General features: G+C 45.4%; 1 protein-coding gene across 3 annotated transcripts in view; it reads right to left on the bottom strand.

The window, feature by feature from the left end:
* Nucleotides 1–1,952: 1,952 nt before the first annotated feature.
* The window catches only part of fhit (fragile histidine triad diadenosine triphosphatase), a 1,230,589-nt gene continuing 1,208,628 nt past the window's right edge, over nt 1,953–23,913 (bottom strand). For all 3 annotated transcript variants that reach the window (XM_086001534.1, XM_086001536.1, XM_086001535.1), the window contains 2 exons: nt 9,925–10,041; nt 1,953–6,690 (listed from right to left, as the gene is read on the bottom strand). In XM_086001534.1, coding sequence (XP_085857660.1) covers nt 9,940–10,041 — 102 coding nt within the window. In that variant the 3' untranslated portion in view covers nt 1,953–6,690; nt 9,925–9,939. The remainder of the gene's footprint in view (nt 6,691–9,924; nt 10,042–23,913) is intronic.

The following is a 23,913-nucleotide window of genomic DNA, read 5'->3' as shown; positions in this document are numbered from 1 at the left end:
GTGTTGTCCTCCTGCTCAAAGCTGGAGTGCTGCGTGCGAGACCCTGGGAGCCCCTTCACTGGCTTGCTGAGCCATTTGTGTTCGTGCTGAAGCAGATCGCATTTTTTAGGTGCGGAAGGCAATTGAGCTTGAAGAGCTGAAGATTCCCATTCGGGAATTTTTTTAAATGTTAATTTCTTTTTCAGAAGGCAGTTGAGCTGTAAGGGCTAAAAACTGCCTATTTTTACATGATTTTTATTTTTTTCATTTCAGAAGGCAGTTCCCCTTTAAGGGACTGAGTTGCTTTCTGAAATCACAGCCTTGCTTTAAGAGAAGGCTGTTCTTGCTGCAATGAGGCTATGGCCATGCTACATTGGGGTCTCCTGCTGGGATGAACGCCATCAGAATGGCATTGCACGGTAAATTTAGTGCAGGGCTAATGTTAATTAGCCACCAGTGCCGATTTACTGCCAGCGCCATCATTTTCAGCGACTGTTAACACCAGCCCACGGTAGTACTGGTAGGTTTTTGCTGATGTCAGATTTCTAGGCCATAGTTCCTGGACAAACACTGATTGGACCGAAAAACTTCTAATCTTGAAATTGTTCCACAGTATACTTGAATGACAACTAAAGTGCTAGTCTGGGAGCGTGTGTCATTGGGCACTGTTGTTCTGTTGAAGAAGGGAGGGAGAGGACCAATTATGGGAACAGAACAGGTTAGAATAACCCAATTTATCTGCAATAACAATAACAAAATTTAACATGGTAGTGGATAGCAAGTCTTTCACTGTGTGAAGATGACAATATCAAAGGTGCAAGATATAAGATGCACTGCAGCAACTCGCCAAGGCTTCTTCGGCAGCATCTCCCAAACCCGCGACCTCTACCACTTAGCAGGACAAGGGCAGCAGGCGCATGGGAACACCACCACCTCCAAGTTCCCCTCCAAGTCACACACCATCCTGACTTGGAAGTATGTCGCCGATCCTTCATCATCGCTGGGTCAATATCCTGGCACTCCCTCCCTAACAGCACTGTGCACTGTGGGAGTTCCTTCACCACACAGACTGCAACAGTTCAAGAGGTGGCTCACCACCACCTTCTCAAGGGCAAATAGGGATGGGCAATAAATGCTGGCCTTGCCAGCAACGCCCACATCCCATGAACGAATAAAAAAAAAGGATATTATTACTGAAAAGACTATTAGATGTGAATTATTCTGTCACATTAGATACTGTTCAGTGGGTAGTTTGTTCAAGTAAAAAATTATTGTCTTGCAAGCCAGATGACAATGTACCTTTAAAGGATCATGAAGTGTTGAAGTTCAAATCAACATTAATATGACACTAAAAATAGTCATTAGACTGAGTAAGCATAACGGATCAGAATGGAACAGCACAAAATTAGAATGCAAAAGGCTGTGATAGGGACTTAAGGGAGTTAGAGATCCTGCAATTGCAATGTCTGTAATGTTTTAGTGTCTGTGAAAAGTTGAATACTGACAGAATTTGTTCTTCTGATGTCACTGTAAATATTAAAAAAATTGTTACCAACTGAATTCACTGTTACAATATTTTTAAAATCAATGTCATGAATGCTTGCTTGCACTTCATTTTATTTGAAACAAAAGCTCTCAGCTCAGCTACTCTGATCTATCCACAGTGATTGGAGTGCAAATCCAGAATGTGTGATCTGCAGTCAGGTTTCAGAGAAGCGGATGCTAGCTATGAGCGCTGACATGCAGAAAACAGATATCGTGAATGACTCACTGGATTATAAAACTAGTGAGCACGACAGGGATAGAGAGGATAACAGAAACAGTGATCTGCACAGCAACAATGATCACACCAAATTAGCCTGAACAACATTTCATATATCAAGAACTAATTGATTTACTTTGCGATTTTGGCTCAAGTGCTGAAATAGTATGGACTTCAACGGAAACAATTGTTGAAAAAAACAAACAAAAAGATCAGTACAATTTTTTTTTAATGATTTGAAAATGTCAAGGTTTGCCTTCAGAGTTGCAACATTTAACAGAGGACCGAATTTAAAGAGGAGGTGGTAAAAAAAAAAAGGGAGAGCTGAGCAACTCAACACAGGCAGAATTTGAAAGGGTGACGTCAGAGTAAAAAACGTAAAGCGACGTCAGCACAAGGGAAGGAGCTGATTGGTGAGCGTTATTTTTAAGTTTTAAGTTTATTTCTGCTAAGTTAGTTAATAGTCTTTTAAAGAGAGATATGGCAGGGCACCTCATTGCACCTCCAATGGAATGTACATCCTGTGTCACGTGGGAAATCCAGGAAGCTTCCCATGTCCTGGAGAACCACATGTGCAAGAAGTGTCACCAGCTGGAGGAACTCGAGCTCCTGGTTTTGGAGCTTGCGCAGCAGCTGGCGTCACTGTGGTCCATCCGTGAGGCTCAGAGCTACGTGGATAGCACGTTTCAGGAGGTGGTCACCCGCAGCTTAAGAGTTTGCAGGAAGAGAGGGAATGGGTGACAGAAAAGGAGGACCAGGCAGGTAATGTAGGAGTCCCCTGAGTGCATCTTGCTCTCCAACCAGTAATACTGGTGAGAGCGATGGTTCCTCTGGGGAGTACAGCCAGAGCCAAGTCCACGGCACCACAGGTGGCTCAGCTGTACAGGGGTGGCGGGGAGGGAGATCGGGAAAGCAATAGTGATAGGGGATTCAATAGTTAAGGGAACAGACAGGCGTTTCTGTGGCTGCAGATGTGATTCTGGGATGGTATGTTGCCTCCCTGGTGCCAGGGTCAAGGATGTCACTGAGCGGCTGCAGAACACTCTGAAGGAGGAGAGTGAACAGCCAGAGGTTGTGGTCCATATTGGTATCAATGACATAGGTAGAAAGAGGGATGAGGCCTGCAGTCAAATTTTAGGGTGCTAGGAAAGAGATTAAAAAGCAGGACCTCAAAGGTAGTAATCTCCAGATTACACCCGGTGTCACGCGCGAGTGAGTATAGAAATAGGAGGATAGAGCAGATGATTGTGCGGCTGGAGAGATGGCAGGAGGGAGGGCTTTAGATTCCTGGGACATTGGGACCGGTTCTGGGGGAGGTGGGACCTGTACAGGCCGGACGGGCTGCACCTCAACAGAGCCGGGACCAATACCTTCGCGGGGGGGTTTGCTAGTGCTGTTGGGGTGGGTTTAAACTAATTTGGCAGGGGGATGGGCACCAGGATGTAGCATTAGAAAAGAGAAACATGGTGCACAAAAGAGTGGGAGATACAGATAGCACTAGAGTAAGAGATAGTGCAGTATTAGGTGAGGGCAGCCTAAGAGAAAATACAAGAATGTCTAAAATAGGTTTATAGTGCATGTATGTAAACGCATGAAGTGTGGTAAATAAGGTTGGTGAGCTGCAGGCACAAATAGCCACATGGGAATATGATGTTGTAACAGAGACCTGGCTCAAAGAAAGGCCGGATTGGGTACTAAATATTCCTGGATATAAGGGTTCAGGAAAGATAGGGAAGGAAAAAAAGGAGGTGGGATGACAGTATTGATTAAGGAGAATATTACAGTGCTGGAGAGAGAGGATGTCCTGGGGGGGACAAGGGCAGAATCTATTTGGTTAGAGTTAAGAAACAATAGAGGTGCCATTGCTCTACTTTGTGTATTCTATAGGCCAGCTACTAGTGGGAAGGATATAGAGGAGCAAATTTGCAGGGAAATTACAGAGAGGTGCAAGGACTATAGAGTAGTGATAATGGGGGACTTCAATTATCCTAATATACACTGGGATAGTCATAGTGTAAAGGGCAGAGGGGGAAGAATTTCTGAAGTGTGTTCAGGAGAACTTTCTTGATCAGTACGTTTCTGACCCGAGGAAGGAGGCATTGCTGGATCTGGTTCTGGGAATTGAGGTGGGTCAAGTTTCAGTAGGGGAACATTTAGGTAACAGTGATCATAGTATCATAAGGTTTAGGTTAGCTATGGAAAAGGACAAAGAGCAATCTAGAGTCAAAATACTTAATTGGAAGAGGGCCAATTTCAGTGGGTTAAGAATGGACTTGGCCCGGATAGATTGGAATCAAAGATTGGCAGGCAAAACTGTAATTGAACAATGGGCTGCCTTTAAAGAGGAGATGGTTCAGGTACAGTCGAGGTACATTCCCACTAGGGAACCAAAGCCAGAGCTCCCTGGATGACGAAAGAGATAGAGAGTAAGATAAAGCAGAAAAAAGTGGCATATGACAGATGTCAGGTTGAGAATACAAGTGAGAACCAGGCTGAATACAGAAAGTTCAGAGGGGAAGTGAAAAAGGAAATAAGAGGGAAAATGAGAATAGACTGGCAGCTAACATAAAAAGGAATCCAAAAGTCTTCTGTAGGCATATAAGTAGTAAACAGGTTGTAAGAGGGGTGGGGCCGATTAGGGACCAAAAAGGAGATCTACGCATGGAGGCAAAGGGCATAGCTGAGGTACTAAATGAGTACTTTGCATCTGTCTTTACCAAGGAAGAAGATGCTGCCAAAGTCATAGTGAAAGAGGAGGTAGTTGAGATATTGGATGGGATAAAAATTGATCAAGATGAGGTACTAGAAAGGCTGGCTGTACTTAAAGTAGATAAGTCACCAGGACTGGATGGGTGCATCCTAGGATGCTGAGGGAAGTAAAGGTGGAAATTGCAGAGCTACTCTCCATAATCTTCCAATCCTCCTTGGATACGGGGGTGGTGCCCGAGGACTGGGGTATTGCAAATGCTACACCCTTGTTCAAAAAAGGGTGTAAGGATAAACCCAGCAACTACAGGCCAGTCAGCTTAACCTCGGTGGTGGGGAAGCTTTTAGAAACGATAATCCTGGACAAAATTAACAGGCACTTGAACAAGTGTGGATTAATTAAGGGAAGTCAGCACGGATTTGTTAAAGGCAAATCATGTTTAACTAACTTGATTGAATTTTTTGATGAGGTAACAGAGTGTGTTGATGAGGCCAATGCGGTTGATGTGGTATACATGGACTTCCAAAAGGCGTTTGATAAAGTGCCACATAATAGGCTTGCCAGCACAGTTGAAGCCCATGGAATTAAAGGGACAGTGGCAGCATGGATACAAAATTGGCTAAGTGACAAGAAGTGACAGTAAGAGTAGTGGTGAATGGTTGTTTTTCGAACTGGAAGAAGGTATACAGTGGTGTTCCCCAGGGGTCCGTACTAGGACCACTGCTTTTCCTGATATGTATTAATAATTTGGACTTAGGTGTACAGGGCACTATTTAAAGCGTTGCGGATGACACAAAACTTGGAGCAGTAAGGAGGATAGGGATACACTTCAAGAGGACATAGACAGGCTGGTGGAATGAGCGGACATGTGGCAGATGAAGTTTAAAGCAGAAAAGTGCGAAGTGATACATTTTGGTAGGAAGAACGAGGAGAGGCAATATAAACTAAAGGGTACAATTCTAAAGGGGTGCATGAACAGAGGGACCTGGGGGTATATGTGCACAAATCGTTGAAGGTGGCAGGACAGGTTGAGAAAGTGGTTAAAAAAGCATACAGGATCCTGGGCTTCATAAATAGAGGCATAGAGTACAAAAGCAAGGAAGTTATGATGAACTTTTATGAAAAACTGGTTCAGCCACAACTGGAGTATTGTGTCCAATTCTGGGCACTGCACTTTAGGAAGGATGTGAAGGCTTTAGAGAGGGTGCAGAAAAGATTTACAAGAATGGTTCCAGGGATGAAGGACTTCAGTTATGTGGATAGACTGGAGAGGCTGGGGTTGTTCTCCTTAGAGCAGAGAAGGTTGAGAGGAAATTTGATAGAGGTGTCCAAAATCATGAGGGGTCTAGACAGAGTAGAAAGAGAGAAACTGTTCCCATTGGCAGAAGGATCAAGAACCAGAGGACACAGATTTAAGGTGATTGGCAGAAGATCCAAAGGCGACATGAGGAAACACTTTTTTACGCAGCGAGTGGTTAGGATCTGGATTGCACTGCCTGAAAGGGGGTGGAGGCAGATTCAATCGTGGCTTTCAAAAGGGAATTAGTTAAGTACCTGAAGGAAAAAAAATTGCAGGGCTACGGAGAAAGGGCGGGGTATTGAGACTAGTTTAAGTGCTCTTGCAAGAGAGCTGGCACAAGCTCGACGGGCTGAATGGCCATCTACTGTGCTGTAACGATTCTATGATTCTAAAGTGTTCCCCATTTAATACTCACATTTCCTTTTTCACAATGATGAGCAAAGGGTGGAAAATATAGCCATATTATCAGCTCTTTTATATGCTATAAATTTCTCATTATCATAATCGTAAAACATAAAACTAAGATCATTAGAAAATTGCTACACATTTATAGCATACTTTAATGGTATCATGAACATCAGCATAGGCTCGTCCATATTGAATGACACAGTTTCCACTGAATCAAAAGCTGGGTTCTAATCCAACCAATTAAATCAGGATAAGCAGAGGAATTAGGATAGGTGCCTATAACTACAACATGCAAGAGTCACATCTTAGAAGGGTACAATTACATTGCTACAGGCTTACAAGCACCAAAGATACAATGGATATATCATTGGTTGATGACACACAAAGCTGATGATCTTAAAGTTTCAAATATTGCTTGATCAGTAGTAGTTGTAATTTAACAGCCATTTTGATTCCATACACAGTTCAGGTAAGAGCATTCACTGGTTTAATCTTCTGAATTCTCCATACTCCTGAAGTTCCTTTGATTCTTGGCTGAAAATCATACAATATTACAGTAATATAGGGCCAACAAGCCAGGGCATTACAATTGACCAAAACAATTATTTTTCATGTAGGTAATAGTGGATGCTGTCCAATGTTACTTGTCTTCTAAAATGTCCATGTATTAAAATGTCAGAGTCATAGAGGCACAGAAGGAGGCCATTCGGCCCATCGAGTCCGTGCCGGCTCTCTGTAGAGCAATCCAGTCAGTCCCATTCCCCTTTTCTATCCAGGTAACCCTGCAAATTTATTTCTCTCAAGTGCCTATCCAGTCTCCCCTTGAAAACATTGAGTGTCTCCGCTTCCACCATTTCCATCACCAGCGAATTCCAGGTCATCACCACTCGCTGCGTAAAAAAGTTTTTCTCACATTCCCCCCCCTGTATCTCTTGCCCAAAACCTTAAATCTGTGTCCCCTAGTCCTTGTACCATCAACTAGTGGGAACAGCCTTTCCCCGTCTAGCCTATCCAAACCCGTCATAATCTTGTACACCTCTATCAAATCACCCCTCAACCTCCTTTGCTCTAATGAAAACAAATCCAGCTTCTCCAACCTGTCCTTGTAGCTAAGATCCCCCATCCCCAGAACCATTCTGGGAAATCTTCTCTGCACCCTCCCAAGGGCCTTCACATCCTTCGTAAAATATGATGACCAGAACTGGTCATGCCAGTTGTGGCCTAACCAGCGCTTTATAAAGGTTCAGCATAACTTCTCTACTTTTGTACTCAATACCTCTATTTATGAAGCCCAGGATCCCATATGCTTTGTTAACCACTCTCAATATGTCCTGCCACCTTCAGGGACCTATGCACATTAACTCCCAGGTCCCTCTGTCCCTGCACACTCTTTAAAACTGTGCCATTAAGTATATATTGCCTCTCCCTGTTCCTTCTGCCAAAATGCATCACCTCACACTTCTCTGTATTAAATTCCATCTGCCACTTGTCTGCCCATTCTGCTAGCCTTTCTATGTCCTGTTGCAGTCAATTGGTATCATCATCACTGTTTGCCACACCCCCAAGTTTGGTGTCATCAACAAATTTAGAAATTCTACTCTGTAATCCAATATCCAGGTCATTTAAATATATTTAAAAAAAGTGGCCCCAGCACTGACCCTTGGGGAACACCACTGTCTACCATCCTCCAGTCAGAAAAACAGCCATTTACCACAACTCGCTGTTTTCTGTCCTTAAGCCAATTCCTTATCCAAGCTGCCACTGACCCACCTATTCCATGACCTTCAATTTTGTTAACCAGCCTTCTATATGTACATTGTCAAACGCCTTCCAAAAATCCATGTAGACAACATCCACTGCATTCCCTTGATCAATCCTCCCTGTTACTTCATCAAAGGAGTGGGCCTTTGGCGGAGCGGTAGTATCCCCGCCGCTGGGCCAGAAGGCGCAGGGTTTCGAACCCCGCTCCAGACAGTCCCGGCAAGTGGAGTCGGAGTTCCGGCTCTAAATTCTGGGTTGACATCCAGCGGGATACTTGCGTCCATGGGTGTGGGTGGCCCCCCCACCTCGTATGGGTTGTGGGAGCCCGTAAAACCCTCCCGCCATAGGACTAACCACCCTAATGGCTGGTACGAAGATGGTTACGGTCACGGAAGGAGCGTTAATCGCAGCCAGAAATCCTTCCACCACTTTATACAGTTCCCCAAAGGAAACAGTGTGAAGACACGTACGATGACGACTTCATCAAAAAATTCAATTAGATTAGTCAAACGCGATCTGCCTTTACAAATCTGTGTTAACTCTCCTTAATTAGCTTAAACCTCTCCAAGTGCCCGTTAATTTTTTCCTTGATTATTGTTTCTAAAACTTTACCCACCACTGATGTTAAACTGACCGGCATGTAGTTACTAGGATTGTCCTTGAACAATGGTGTCACATTTGCCATTTTCCAATCCTCAGGCACCTCCCCCACATCTAGGGAAGATTGGAAAATTATGGCAAGCCCTTTCACTATCTCCTCCCCCAATTCCCTTAGCAACCTGGGATGCAAGCCATCTGGACCAGGCAACTTATCCACTCTAAGCATACCCAGCCTGTCTATCAATTTTCACCCCTTCCATTGCTTCTACCTTTTCCACTTCTACCGATATTTGGTCAGCATCCACTTCCTTAGTAAACACCGATACAAAGTACTCGTTGAGTATTCTAGCCTTGCCCTGTGCCTCTAAGCATATTTGACCTTCTTTGTCTCTAATAGGCCCCACCCCGCCTCTTACTGTTTACATGCCAGTAGAACATTTTTGGGTTCCCTTTTATGTTAACCGCCATTCTACTCTCATGTTCTCTCTTTGCCAATCTTATTTTCATCTTCACATCCCCTCTCAACTTACTGTATTTGGTCTGGTTCTCCCTTGAAGAATTCACCTGACATGCATCATACACCCTCTTATTTTGTTTCATCATCTTCTCTATCTACCTCGTCATCCAAGAAGCCCTTGCTTTGGCTCCCTTACCCTTCCCCCTTGTTGGAATGTACCTAGCCTGTACTTGGAACATCTCCTCCTTAAAGATCACCCATTGTTCCGTTAGTTTTTCCTATCAGTCTTTGGTTCCATTTAACCCTGGCTAGATCCTTTTGCATCCCACTGAAGTTAGCCCTATTCCAGTTTAGAAGTTCCACTCTAGATTGTTCCTTGCTCCTCTCCATTGCTGATCTAAATCTTATGATACGATGATCACTCGTACCCAAGTGTTCTCCCACAGACACTTGGTCCACTTGGCCCACCTCATTCCCCAGCACCAGATCCAGCAATGCCTCCTTCCTAGTTGGGCCAAGAACATATTGGTCAAGGAAATTCTCCTGAATATATTTCAGAAATTCCTCCCCCCTCCTTTCCCTTTACCCTCGCATTATCCCAATCAATATTTGGGTAATTAAAGTCCCCCAACTATCATAACTCTATAGCTCTTGCATATCGCTGCAATTTCCCTGCAGATTTGCTCCTTTACCATCCTTTCACTATTTGGAGGCCTATAGAATACCCCCAATAGCGGGATCATACCCTTTTTGCTCAACTCTAACCAAATGGATTCTGTCCTTGTCCCCTCAAGAATATCCTCCCTTTCCAACGCTACAATGTCTTCCTTAATCAACACTGCCACCCCACCTCCCTTTTTCCCTCCCCTATCTTTTCTGAACATTACCATTTGACACACAATTGTAATAAATCTAAGTCCATATATGTAAAAGATCAAAAGAAAACATACTGTAGCTGTCATTGACTAGATGAAGTAATTTCTGAGGTCAGCAGCCTCTGATGCCATCTCCTCCTCTGTCCTCCACTGGTGTGATTCTTCAGGTGTCTCTTGGTCATGCTTCTGGAGCTTTTGATGGTTGCATATGTGGGTAGGCGGATAAATATATGAAAGGAAGAAATTACGTTAATTTCCATGCATATATGCTCTTATTAAAGTGAAAGAAGTTAACCCCATGTCGCTTGATCTAGTCTGCGTCAATATTAGGAATTTTAAATATGAGGTAGATTGAGGCATTTTATGTATTTTTGCTAACTTGAGAGCCGTAAGCAGGGTCCTTCTATTCTGTATTTGAACTTTGCTAAATCCTCACACATTTCTCTACTTTCATACTGCTCAGCAGCTGAAGTTTTTAATGTGTGGATTAACTTCACTGGTCTCAGCTTCTTAACTTTAGATGCATTTACACTGGAAAATGTGGAACTGAGGCACAGACTATGCAACATCTCCTGCAATGCCCATCGTTAGAGGAACCCTGCACTGTTGCAGATCTTGCCGAATCCAACAAGGCGCAAAAATGTGTCCAGTTCTGGCTGGGCTATGTATAGACTGTCCGTAGACACGATAAGAAGACTGGAAGTTAATTTAGATCGCAAGAAATCAGCACTCATTCGCTAAAAAACTGTGAATCCAGCCTCTGAGCCTCCCATGCTTCTAGTGAAGTGTATAAACTGCATGGGGATTAACCCCAGCTCCTTACAACTACTAACATTTATATAGTCCCGTATTTTCCGACCACCACGGGTGTGCACTCACCTGTAGGGGCCTCACAAGTGCCGGTTTCAGGCATGTGAAGTGCATGTGCTAAAAACCGGCACTTCCGATCTCAAGAATCATTGTTGAGTTAATCATGAGCAGGTGTCCAGGAAGTCAGATGGAATTAGGGACTTGGGTGTGGAGCAACTGATGGGGACTGAACATTATTGGTGTTGCTAGTAATGAAAATTCTGGTTCATCCATGACTTGATGTCAGACAGACAATCAAACAGCACAGTGACAGTTGTGGAACTAAAAGTGGTGGTGGATAAGTTAAGCTGGGTATCAATTGCTGATCACTTACTTGTAGATAATATAGCTTCGTGGCAGAACATAGCTGAGGAACAAGAGGGGGCGAACTTTGGAACCTTGGGGCATAACTGTTCAATTCCCTGATGAGCTGCTTGACCTGGGTAAATTCAACAATAGTGTGCTCCCAGTGAGGAGCTTTGCTTGAAGGGAACATGAGTCAGAGATAGAGCGATAGCACCGTAGTGCCAATTCTCTGACCCACATTCCCTTAAAGCACAGTCGCCTGATGGGAGTGTGGGATTGCTAGATTTTGCCTCATATTTGAAGCACCAGCACTTAAAAATTCCACCTTCTAGTATAGTGAACACAACCTCAACATTAAATTTCTCACAATTGCAATAAGCCTGTTTACTGCGCCAATGAGTCAAGTACATGATTTTTGAATATAAAACCAGTTACAGCTAGTTACTGTGGCTGTCTGTTAACAAGCAACATTGTACTGACAGGCACTTTAAATATACAAAGAAATCTAATGTTGTAAATACCAGTACTTTAAACAAAAAGCCATCAGCTTAGCTGGCTGCCACTTAATAACTAGCTAGTCCACCTACCCCAGTGAAAAGTCAGGTCTGATAGCTAAGCTTTAAATGATGGCTAGTACTTCAAAGAGCTGAGCAGTTCATAGAGAAGACAGAGGCTGAACACAGTAAACTATTTTGAAGAGCTTAAAATACAGGACTGTTCAAAATAAAAAGCTTGGTTTTTAAACAGCATTTAAAAAAATATTTATTATGAGATATTCCCAACACTGGACAGATTTAACATACAATCTACATTATCATGCTTAATGCAGAAATTAACTTTTTGGTGACAGATTTCTAAAGCCCCTGGTCATAAGCAAAATACCTTACATAAGGTGATTCTGGTACAACAGCATGTTGCAATTAAGTTTTGTAAGCAAACAACTCTGGCATCATGCATTTTCAGAAAATTATTTTCCTGTGACCTGTGCACAGTGCTTGAAGATTATTTTTCTGTCATTTTCTACCAATGACAATACGAAACATCAATTCTCATGTACCTCGGACAAAGAAACACAAAAGAAATTAAACGAGAAAAAGCCATTCATACCATTAAACCATTCCTTGCAGACTGTATGATCTGCCCTTTCATGAACAGTCCAATTTATTTAAATCTCCTGAGGGAGATGAGTAACTACATCTGAAACTTCAGAGATGAAGGCTTGTGAAATTTCTTCCGAGCCCCTTGAAGCAAACTAGTAAAATTCCAGGATTTCAGTGTAACACTGCAACCTATGATATTCAACCCTGGCCAGTTCTGTTTTACCAATGGTGTTTCCGTGGTCCCTGCAGCAGAGGAATCATCATGTTCCTGAGATCTGATCATCATTTATGTCGACATTTATCCGTATCAAATTTAATTGTGTTCTCAACCAGATAAATATCTAACTTGATATCTAGACATCACAAGCCCATTACTCTTCATTATGAATAGCCCCCTCACTTTTTTGAGTTAACATACCAGTACAAATCTGGCGATGCTTATCAAATAAGAATTTTTCTATTACAGAATTTAGAAAAAAATTCTTTTCACGGAACAGATTTGTGAAGGAGTTATGTTTTAAGTGTTGTGTTTCAGAACAAGGTGATTTTGCACAGGGTTAAAAACTTACAAGCTGATGCCGCTTAGCTGAAGAGTCTATTTGTTAATAGGCCAGGTATTAAAGCCAGACAAGCCAGTTTGTGGAACGCTCATGTCTACTTCAAAATGATACAATAAGGGTCAATGTTCTCTTCCCAGGCTCATTAAAGAATAAAAGCTCATATTCATCTTAAGAAGCATAGGAGATGCTTTCTTTAAAACAACACCTGGGGGGAGTGGGGGTGGCAGGAGGAATAACGGGTTTCATTGATAGGCCTACTAGTGAATCACTGAACAGGAAAGAAGTCAGAAGGGCAGCCCTCCCACTGACTAGGATCATAGAGAGAAAAGGACAAGGACACATGAGCAGTCAGTTAGCCAGCTAGAGCATTGAAGAAGCATGACCTAATGAGGGAAAAGTCACTCATCCCGAACCCAGGATCAGTAGGCTCACCGGGAAAATCAAGCAAGCCTGCTATAATAGAAATAGTGTGGAATATTAATTATTTTTCTGATTCTTGACACGGGCTGTGAAGTTAGTTGAATCAAGGTGAGATCTGCTTGCATCTGTTAAAAACTGTTCATTAACTTGTCCTACTAAGTGTTTTAGTCCAGCATTAGAAAGATCGGAGAAGCGCACGAAGATACATGTGAAAGGCACAATATCCAATTCAGACCACAAAAGGATCTGATTGTTACAACACTGCCTTACGCTATCATATAATTGCATAAAGGTCAGTATTGGTACACTCTTGTACATAAGATGCTTTACTTAAATTGCTTATGGACGTGATCAGTACAGCTGTATCCAAGAGAATACATAGGGAAGACCCAAATCTTGTAACAGGAACTTCTACATATATATTGTATATAAAAATAACTGTCAGTCAGTGGATGAATCACAGACAAGTACTGGGTTCCTCTATGGCCTTATTTGGCTTTTTGTGTACAAATGCTTGCCCAAAACTAACTCAGAATACCAGATGATTGATGAATTACTATGTATCTCTCAACATTATAAAACATGTACTGTCATTTATGGTTATGAATGGCTGAGTATTTATACCATCTGGCATCATGTACCAACCACTACTTACAAAATTCACAGAGAAATGAGTGAGGCATACTGTGTATTATACTTATTCTGTATCTGTGATATTTTACAAAATCACAATCTTTTTATTAAATATATTCAGAAATCCAGCTTCTAAAAGGAAACAGTGACTTACAAAAAGGCTCACTATTGTGCTTTGATATAGACAACAGGTGGCGTCAAGACCATATATTTTAGTTCCAAGAAACACAAGGCCTCCAGATAAAAGTTTGGTACGCTCAAATCAAAGCCGCCGTGGGTTGTATGAAACAGTTAGCAGACATGGTGTGAAATTGATCCAAACATCTAACATAGAATTAAACTCATAATCACATCCACCTTTGCAAAATGTTCTTCTCAACCCTCTTCTGGAATGTTGCAATAAACGATCAAGACTAAATTTGCGGTTGGAGGCGTGACAGAAGAATACGTCCCGAACCACGAAAAAATCTGAATGTACCTGGTGTCTCTGGAGCTTCGGACTCTTCGGGTCCTCGGTCTGCAGGCGATTCCATTTATGTACAGAATCCCCATAAGCATATTAGAAATCACCAAATAAGAATTCACGCCACTTAAATAAAAATAAATGATCACATTCAAAATGAATGAAAAGACCGTTTAATTAAGCACTTAAAATAAAAATGTAATTTTTTGAAAAATAAGTTTAAACATTTTAAAATGGGCCAAAATTTACCTAAGCTAATTTTAAATGTATGTGACGTAATAAAATTCATTACGCACTTGGTTTGAGCATAAAGCAAGGCTTTAATCAACTTGTTTCAGAACATGGAAATCTAGTTGTATCCACTAGCTCCTTGTCTTTACAAAATGTCCCTGGGCAAGCTGGGGCCCACGCCCAAGTATTTATACTCCTTGGACGGCGCCACCAGCTGGCCGTCCAGTGTTATTTCATAGGTAGTTTCTCGATGATGAAATTTATGACATTCTTCCTGCCTAAAAGATTTGGAAGTCCGACGTGTTCCTCTTAACGGATTAGGCGGACCACGAATAGCCGCAGTCTTTTAGATTTTTGTTTATGGCCAGAAGGCATGTCTCCCCGGACTGTGTCTTGGTCCCTGGGCCGCTTGATCCATGCCGGTGGATCGACAGGGCCCGTGTTGCTCTGATCAACCCGAGGGAGGCTGGGGAGATCATGGCTCCGGGTGCGGGTCCCCACAGGCGCAGAACTGGCTTCGTCCAGTTGGTTAGCCAGAGATTGACCAGCGTCCTGGTCCAGGGTGGCCATTCCATGGGGAGCGCTCGGCTCCCCGAGTAGATCCGGCGGGGCAGCCGGCAGATCCCTCGATGTCCCAGGTAGGGCATCATCTTCGGGGGAGCGCAGAGTGTCGGCCTCATCCCCGCGGGTCCCTCCATCAGTCGGGTCCGCGGAACCGGTCGGGCAGGGAATCAAGTCCCGGAGCGAAACGGTGGATTCCCGGCCATCCGGGTACTGCACGTGGGCGTACGTGGGGTTGACGTCTGTAAGTTCTACCTCGTCGACTAGAGGATCGGTTTTTGATGATCGGACGAATCTTCGGAGCAGCACTGGGCCAGGAGCTGCCAACCAAGACGGTAGAGATGTCCCATGGGTGGAGCGACGCTGGGAGCTGAAGAATCGCTCGTGAGGTGTGACATTGGTAGAAGTAGAAAGGAGAGGCCTGATGGAATGCAATGCATCAGGGAGCATAGTTTCCCACTGCTGGTCTGGTAGATTGCGTGACCTCAGCGCAAGACGAACAGCGTTCCAAATGATAACGTTGTATCTCTCAACCTGTCCGTTACTGATGGGATGGTACAGTGTCGTTTTACTTGTGGCGATTCCCCGTTGGGAGAGATAACTTTTGAGTTCGCTTGACATGAAGGAGGGTCCCCGATCAGAGTGGATGAAATTGTCCGTACCGCAAAGGGAAAAGACTTGATCAAGGCATTTGATCACTGTGGAAGTAAACATATTGGGACAGGGGAAAGCAAAGGGAAAGCGTGGTGAATATTCATCCACCATTGTCAGTAAGTAGGTGTTCCACGTTGAGGAAGGCAATGGCCCTTTAAAGTCAATGCTGAGTCGCTGCATAGGCTGCATAGCGTGTATGAGCGAACCATCCGATGGACGGAAGAATTGTGGTTTTAACTCCGCACAAATTTTACAGGAGGAGCACGTTCTTTTCACATCTTCCGTAGAAAATGGGAGATTTTTAGATCGCACAAAGTGCAACATACGGGTAACGCCAGGATGGCATAAGTCAGTATGAAGATCCGCCAGAGTCGAAGTTGACATAGAAGAGCAGAATGCACGCATGAGGGTATCCGGGGCCACATTCTCTTTGCCGGGTCGATAATGTATGGTGTGTCCAAAGGCAGCCAATTCCATCCTCCAGGGTTGTATTTTGTTATTCCAGTTATCCAGCATAAAGGCCACGGAGCGCTGATCGGTTATAAGTGTGAAATGGCGACGAGCGAGAAAATGACTCCATTTATGTACCGCTTCGATGATGGCCGTAGCCTCCTTCTCGACAGGAGGATAGTGGAGCTCGCTACCCTGCAAAGTTCTTAACAGAAATGCAACGGGTCGACCACCTTGATTCAAGGTAACAGAGATCGCCACATCCGATGCATCGCACTCGACCACGAAAGGAAGATTTTCATCACACACCCTGAGGAAGTTGCTGAAAGTACGATACCAGTGTTTCCATACCTTAGCAGCTGTAAGTGAATTCAGGTCCAGGTCAAGACGGGCGGGGCTGAGTAGTTTCTCCATGATGGATCGATTACTTGTCTGAGTTCCCTTCTACGGTTCGAGTCGTAGCTGGCTGTTCCCGAAATCACCCAAAGCGTGGAGTCGACATCAAGTTGATTAAATTGACGTAATAAAACTCACTACGCATTTGGTTTGAGCATAAAGCAAGGCTTTAATCAACTTGTTTCAGAACATGGAAGTCTAGTTGTATCCACTAGCTCCTTGTCTTTACAAAATGTCCCTGGCAAGCTGGCGCCAACGCACGAGTATTTATACTCCTTGGACGGCGCCACCAGCTGGCCGTCCAGTGTTATTTCATAGGTAGTTTCTCGATAATGAGATTTATGACAGTATGTGTATGTTTCAATAATTTAAAATTATTTATTTTAACCCTTACACTGGTAAAAGAAGGCCCTATGCCTGCTTTTACCAGACACAAGAGTTCTGTGGGCATTCGCTGGGCAATAGTTGGGCAAATAGCCCAACTCTGCGCCAGCAAAGTGTTTTTGCAGCAGATGCGAAGGATCCGTCAATGCGAAACTTGACAGATCACAAGCTCCGGGTTTTCGCGCATGCGGAAACCGGAACTTGCGGGGCCATTCTGAGCACTTATGACGTCATTGGCCCCGGGCCAATGTTTATAGGTTACTTCTTTCAGTAAGAGCACATTTTCTGGAAGTTGTAAACATCAACTGTTTCATTTTGAGATAAGATTTCAAAACATTTTGGGGCTGATTCCCATGTGGGCACATGTTGGGCAGCACCATGCCAGCACGGCCCTGACAATTGGAGTGCTGAACCCACACGGATTTTGGGTTCAGCCTAAAGCAACTGGGAAATAGACAGGTTCAGCACCGCAATTGTCTATAATTTAAGGCATGCAGCAGCTTAAAGAGGAATTGCTGTTCTTGTGGCCAAAAGGGGAAACAACTGCAATTACCAAAAATCAGCCATGTCACTCTGTAGTAATGGAAGCAGCAAAGTGCCTTGTTTTACAGACTGGGCTGTAGTAATTTACTTGGATCAAGTGCGTCGGAGCAGGGAACTGCCATTTCCTCAAAATAATCATTGAGTTACCAACAGTGTGGGTCAAGGGGTCTAGCAGAAGGCATTGGATTTGCAAGATGTTTAATGATCTCACCAGGCATGTCAATGTGGGAGACCCCATCACAATTTTATTGTTCTATCGCCCACACAGACTCAAAGTATTGGACAGCTTCCCATTATTGTTAATTTTATTAGATCAAGTGTGTATCACAAGAAGCTGCTATTGGGTGACCTGAAGAGTGGGTCATCATGCACCATGGTACACATCACAGCAGCTTGCTTTCCCACCAATACCTCCTTTTCTAATGTGCTTAACTGCTGTTCTGGCTGATAAATCTTTCTAGCTCCTGTACCTGCATGATGCACATTAATGTCTTCATAATCCCTGTGGACAGCATTCTGATACAGGGCAGGTAATAATTCATTATGGGGTGGCGGGTGAGTGTGGGCCAGCAGCATCCCATGGTAGCAGTACCGATCGGCTACATTACACCCCCCTCCCCACTCACTGGGCTCGATTTTCATTGAGCCGTGGAGGCGGGATTGGAGGCGTGTGGGGGGTTAAAATCGCAAAAACTGGCGTGCGGAACCCACCCCCCCACCCCGCCTGGTTCCCGACTCCGAGCAATTTTAACTCAGGCATGTCTGATGGTCCCGACTCCGTCCCGCATCCAACAGGCGGGACTGGTCTTTAAGGCCCTTAACAACCACTAAATGGCCTCTATAATTCTATTTTAAAAGGCCCTTGCGAATTTAACCTTTTTCCCACGTAAAACACGCCTGGTGGGAAACACGAATGTGAAACCTGGCAGGAGCACTATTGGACTGCTGACTATCAACTGCAGGTCAACCATTAAAGAGGAGATTTGATCAGCCATGATTTGCAGGTGGCAGGACTTAGTGGTCTCAGGTCTGGGGCAACTTTTAGAAGGCTTAACCACACCTGTGGAAGGTTGGAGTCTCACACCCATCTCCAGTGTGACCTCCTGGGAAACCCCTCTCGCCACCTTCACTCAGCGCTTCCTCAACGGAGGCATATACCAGAAGCATGGGAGCCATTTATTTCCTTCCCATCTGGGCATAAGAGCTCGAGCACCAGCCGCGGCAGCAGCAGCACCAGCAACAGCAGCAGCAGCAGGAGCACCAGGATGCTGCTCACCCACCTGAGGCTGCACAGGCCAGCGCCTGGAAGCCCGTCGGCGCAGGAGATACCCCCCAAACGGGGTCTGCAGATGCAGGATCAGTTATCTCAACATGTCTGAACAGCAGTGCCAAAGGTGGCTCCAACTTTCGTGAGAGGTAGAGTGACATCTGCGCAATGCTACAGCAAGACCTGCTGCCCAGAGGACCAGGTGGACAAGCATTACCAGTGGCCGTCAAAGTCACCACCGCACTCAACTTTTTTGCCTCAGGCTCATTCCAGGGATCAGCAGCAGACATCAGCGGCATCTCCCAGGCGGCTGCACACACTTGCATCACGCAGGTGCAGGTAACCGATGCCCTCTTTGCCCTCGCGCACAATCACATCCATTTCACCAAGGATCGAGCAAGTGTCATGGCGCGAGTGGTTGGATTAGCTCACCTGGCAGGCTTTCCAAGGGTGCAGGGCATCGTTGACTGCACACATGTGGCCCTTAAGGCACCCCATTGCAATCCAGGTATTTTTGTCAACCGCAAGGGCTTCCACTCCCTTAACGTTCAGCTGGTGTGTGACCACAAGAAGGAAATTTTGCATGTTTGTGCCATGTACCCTGGCAGTTGCCATGACTCCTTCATACTGCGCCAGTCTAGTGTGCCTCCGCTATTCAGTCCGCCAGACCAACTTAATGGATGGCTACTTGGAGACAAGGGCTATCCCCTGAGGATGTGGCTAATGATGCCGTTGAGGAGACCATCCAACGAAGCTGAGGAGAGCTACAACTCCAGCCACATGTCCACCAGAGCCATAATCAAGCAAACCATCGGTTTGCTGAAGATGTGCTTCAGATGCCTGGATAGATCAGGTGGAGCCCTGCAGTACTCAGCAGCCAGGGTCTCCATAATCATCGTGGTTTGCTGTGCACTTCACAACATGGCACAGAGTCGTGGCTTGCATATTCCTGAGGACCAAGTGGCTCCTCACATATCCTCAGAGGAGGAGGGTGAAAACGAACATCCTGCAGAGGCCCATCAACCAGCGGCAGCATTACACGAGAACATTGCTGCCCGGGATGCAAGGAACACACTCATCCTGGCCAGATTTGCTTAGCCTAGTCAAACAAACACTTTTGCCTCACAGCTTCTTACCAGAGCATTGACAATGGCCAAGAACCAGAGGATTCCTAACACTCTGACCACCATACTGACAGTTGCAAGTATGCCTAAGCCCTCAATGTGGAAGTCCCACTAGCAAAATGACAGATGATACAACTGCAACATTTGCCATCAGAAGTTTTATGTACATTAACGAAGTGATGGCATTTTTGCAGTAAACACAAAATTGCACCCAAGTGACGACTCTTGTGACTATTTGTGCAGCAAATTCCTCTTACGCGTGCTCCTACGTGGTGCCTCCCCTGCTGCTCCTGTGGCTGTGCAGGAGTTGAGACGTCTATCTCAGTTGGGTGTGGACTCCGGCGGGGCTCTGACCGAGGGCTCTGCAGTGGCATGGAAATGTGAGCGCTTGGAGTGGAGCCCCCACTTCCTTGAGGTCTACCACCAACCTCCCTCTCATGGGTCAGGTCCCCCTCAGCGGCTGCAAGTGGCTGGAGAGCACCTTGCTGCACATCAGGGGGGCCATGGGGCCCCGTATCTGCAATGGCAGTCCTACTCAGAAGGGCTTCCATGAAGGTCTGGTTTCCCTGTTCAATAGATGCCCATCGCTCCTCAAGAGATGTCATTCTATTCTGAACAATGACCATGTTTTCCATACCCTGGCGACTAAGCTCCTCCATGGCCATAGCCATCCTCTCCTCTATGGTAGCCATCCTTTCCACGGAGGTTGCCATCCTTTCCGTGGTGATGCGTTCATGCGCCAATGACTCCACAAAGGCTCTGGTCATGGTCGCTATGGACTCCTCCATTCGCTCCACACCTAGAGACAAAACCTGCCAGAGACTCTTGCATCTGTTCCTGGAGTTCCATCACCGCTGATCTCATGGATGGACCCAGAGGCAGAGGGTCGACATGCTGCTGAGCCGAGCTGGCAGAGTCCTGCGCCCTCCAACTAGGACTCTCCACTGCTGTCCCTGTCTCCACAATCTGCTGATGCTCACTTGTGAGCTGTGATACACCAGGTGACAACACTACTCTATGTCCCGAAGGTCCCACCGAGGTGAGTGTCTGCGCTGGTGCTGGGTGTGCAGATTTCTGGTGACGCTGCGCCCTCAGAGGTTGCAGCCTCTTCTTCCTGGCTAGGGGGGACGGATGCTTGTGATGGTCCTGTGGGGGAGTAAAGGAAAGAGTCAGAGATGTGATGTCAAGGCTACATGCACATTGCTTTTTGCAGATGCTCATAAGTCCATCTGCTAGAGCTTCACAATCATTATCAGCGACTCATGCAATGTCAGAGAGAGAGATGGGAAACTTTTCTGTCACCAGCTTGCTGTGTTGCACCCGTCTGTCCATCCCCCACATGCGCATCATCCTCCAGTCCCACTATTTCGAGTGCCGCCTCCTCCGAGGGGGTCAGGTGGACTATAGAGGCTGTCCCTCCTCCTGTCCTGGCTTGCTCTCTTTTGTTGTGAGCTCTCGTTTCCTGCAATGAGGGTGACAAGTGGAGGTTGAGTGAGAATGAAGGAGTGAGTGTAGAGATTGCATAGCATAGATACTTAGAAGGAGACAAAGATGGAGTGAGGTGGCAAGACCAAGGGCCCTCCCTGTGTGCTGTCAGTTGTTTTCATAGCATCAGAGTGATAGGGAGTGTGAGGGCTGCATAGTCGAATAGTTAAGTGAATTTGAGCATAGAGAGGGAATGGGTAAGGGTGCATGGATGTCAGTGTCAAGTGGGATGTGGAGGAAGAGATTGCTAAAGCTGAGTGCTGGTGAGGAAAGGCAATGGGGGTCAGATTGAGGGTGATGGGAAATTCATACTCACTTTTCCAGTGCGCTGAAGGTCATGAAATCTTTTCTGGCACTGAATCCAGGTTCGCCGTGTGACTCCCAAGGAGTTGACGACCTCAGCCACCTGCATCCACATTCCTTAGTCTTGCTTGGGAGGCCTCTTCCTCCCTGAGGAAGTGTAAGAAGTCACACAACACCAGGTTATAGTCCAACAGCTTTATTTGAAATCACAAGCTTTCGGAGCGCTGCTCCTTCTTCAGGTGAAGTGGAGAAATGCATAAAGACACAGCTTATATAGTCAGAGAATCATGTCAGATGTTTACAGGTAACCTTTCCAACTGCCATTTATCACACCTCGGCAGAGAGATAATCACAGCAGTCAAAGGTGTGAATGGTGTCCAAACAGGTCAGTCAGGGAAACATTACATCAAAGAACAATGAGGTGGGGTCACAAGGGGTCAAATATTGCAGATGCTGGGGTCTGTATGAAAAACAAAAAAACAGACAAAAAACATTTTTTTTGGCTGGAGATCACAGCAGGTCCGCCCGCATCTGTGTAGAGAGAACAAGCCAATGTCGACTCGAGTCTGGATGACCCTGCATCAGGTGGGGATGGCCTTAGCGAGGTGTTCGTCGTCATCGATGACGCCTCGGTGACGCGGTGTCCGTCTCCACTACTCGCTTTCAAACAGCCGCCTAACCTCAAACAGACCATCGTTCGCAGCAAATTACCCAGCTTTCAGGAGAACAGCGACCACGACAGCACACAACCCTGCCACAGCAACCTCTGCAAGACATGCCAGATCATCAACACAGATACCATCATCACACGTGAGGACACCACCCACCAGGTACATGGTACATACTCATGTGACTCGGCCAACGTTGTCTACCTCATACGTTGCAGGAAAGGATGCCCCGGAGCATGGTACATCGGCGAGACCATGCAGACACTGCGACAACGGATGAACGGACACCGCACAACAATCACCAGGCAGGAGTGTTCCCTCCCAGTCGGGGAACACTTCAGCAGTCAAGGACATTCAGCCTCCGATCTTCGGGTAAGCATTCTCCAAGGCGGCCTTCGAGACACACGACAACGCAAAATCGTCGAGCAGAAACTGATAGCCAAGTTCCGCACCCATGAGGACGGCCTCAACCGAGATCTTGGGTTCATGTCACGCTACATGTAACCCCACCTGACGCAGGGTCATCCAGACTCGAGTCGACATTGGCTTGTTCTCTCTACACAGATGCGGCTGGACCTGCTGTGATCTCCAGCCAAAAAAAATGTTTTTTGTCTGTTTTTTTGTTTTTCATACAGACCCCAGCATCTGCAATATTTGACCCCTTGTGACCCCACCTCATTGTTCTTTGATGTAATGTTTCCCTGACTGACCTGTTTGGACACCATTCACACCTTTGACTGCTGTGATTATCTCTCTGCCGAGGTGTGATAAATGGCAGTTGGAAAGGTTACCTGTAAACATCTGACATGATTCTCTGACTATATAAGCTGTGTCTTTATGCATTTCTCCACTTCACCTGAAGAAGGAGCAGCGCTCCGAAAGCTTGTGATTTCAAATAAAGCTGTTGGACTATAACCTGGTGTCGTGTGACTTCTTACATTTGTCCACCCCAGTCCAACTCCGGCATCTCCACACCATCCCTGAGGAAGGGTAGAGCACCTCCCTGTTGGCCCTAGCCCCATCCAGCAATGCCTGCAGGGCCACCTCGTCGAAACGTGGAGCTGATCTGGGCCTCCCACTTGTCATCTTTCCTGCAGGTCCCTCTGACACCAAATGGAGAAAGCTTGGAAGCCTGCAGAAGAAGCAAGGCTTGCTGTGGACCTTAAATGCAGCAGCAATGATGACGTCATCGGAGGGGACTTTAAGTTATGAGAAACCCATTTGCAAAGGCTTCCCACACGTTGGAAATCAATTGGCCACTTAAGTTAAAATTGCATCAATTTCCCACATCCATTTAGATTGGTGTGGGAAACACGAAATTCGGATAACACGACACCGTCCCACACCTGAGTTAAAATCCTGCCCACTGTGTTTTCTTTTTGATTGGCTTCAAAATTAGACAGGGTGTATAATGGATCACCAATCTGCTACCACCAGTTTTTCACCCAGCGGTGAAAGTTTAAATCTACTCGAACCAATCAAACGCATATTTGAACAAATCTCCAAGATGCTTATATTTGACCTTAATGGCTTGACTTCACCCGTAGACATTTGTCTTAAACAAACCAATTAACTGTAGCAACAATTGCATCAAGTAAAGCTGGGATACGATTTCCATGATTTAATCTAGTTTTTAAACCCCAAATGCACTGTGACAGAATTAAAGA

This window comes from Somniosus microcephalus, chromosome 11 (assembly GCF_052327205.1).
Source record: "Somniosus microcephalus isolate GS21.2 chromosome 11, FLI_Smic_1.0, whole genome shotgun sequence".
NCBI lineage: Eukaryota > Metazoa > Chordata > Chondrichthyes > Squaliformes > Somniosidae > Somniosus > Somniosus microcephalus.
Note: the sequence above shows the minus strand (reverse complement) of the source record. Positions and strands in the feature narration are given on the sequence as shown.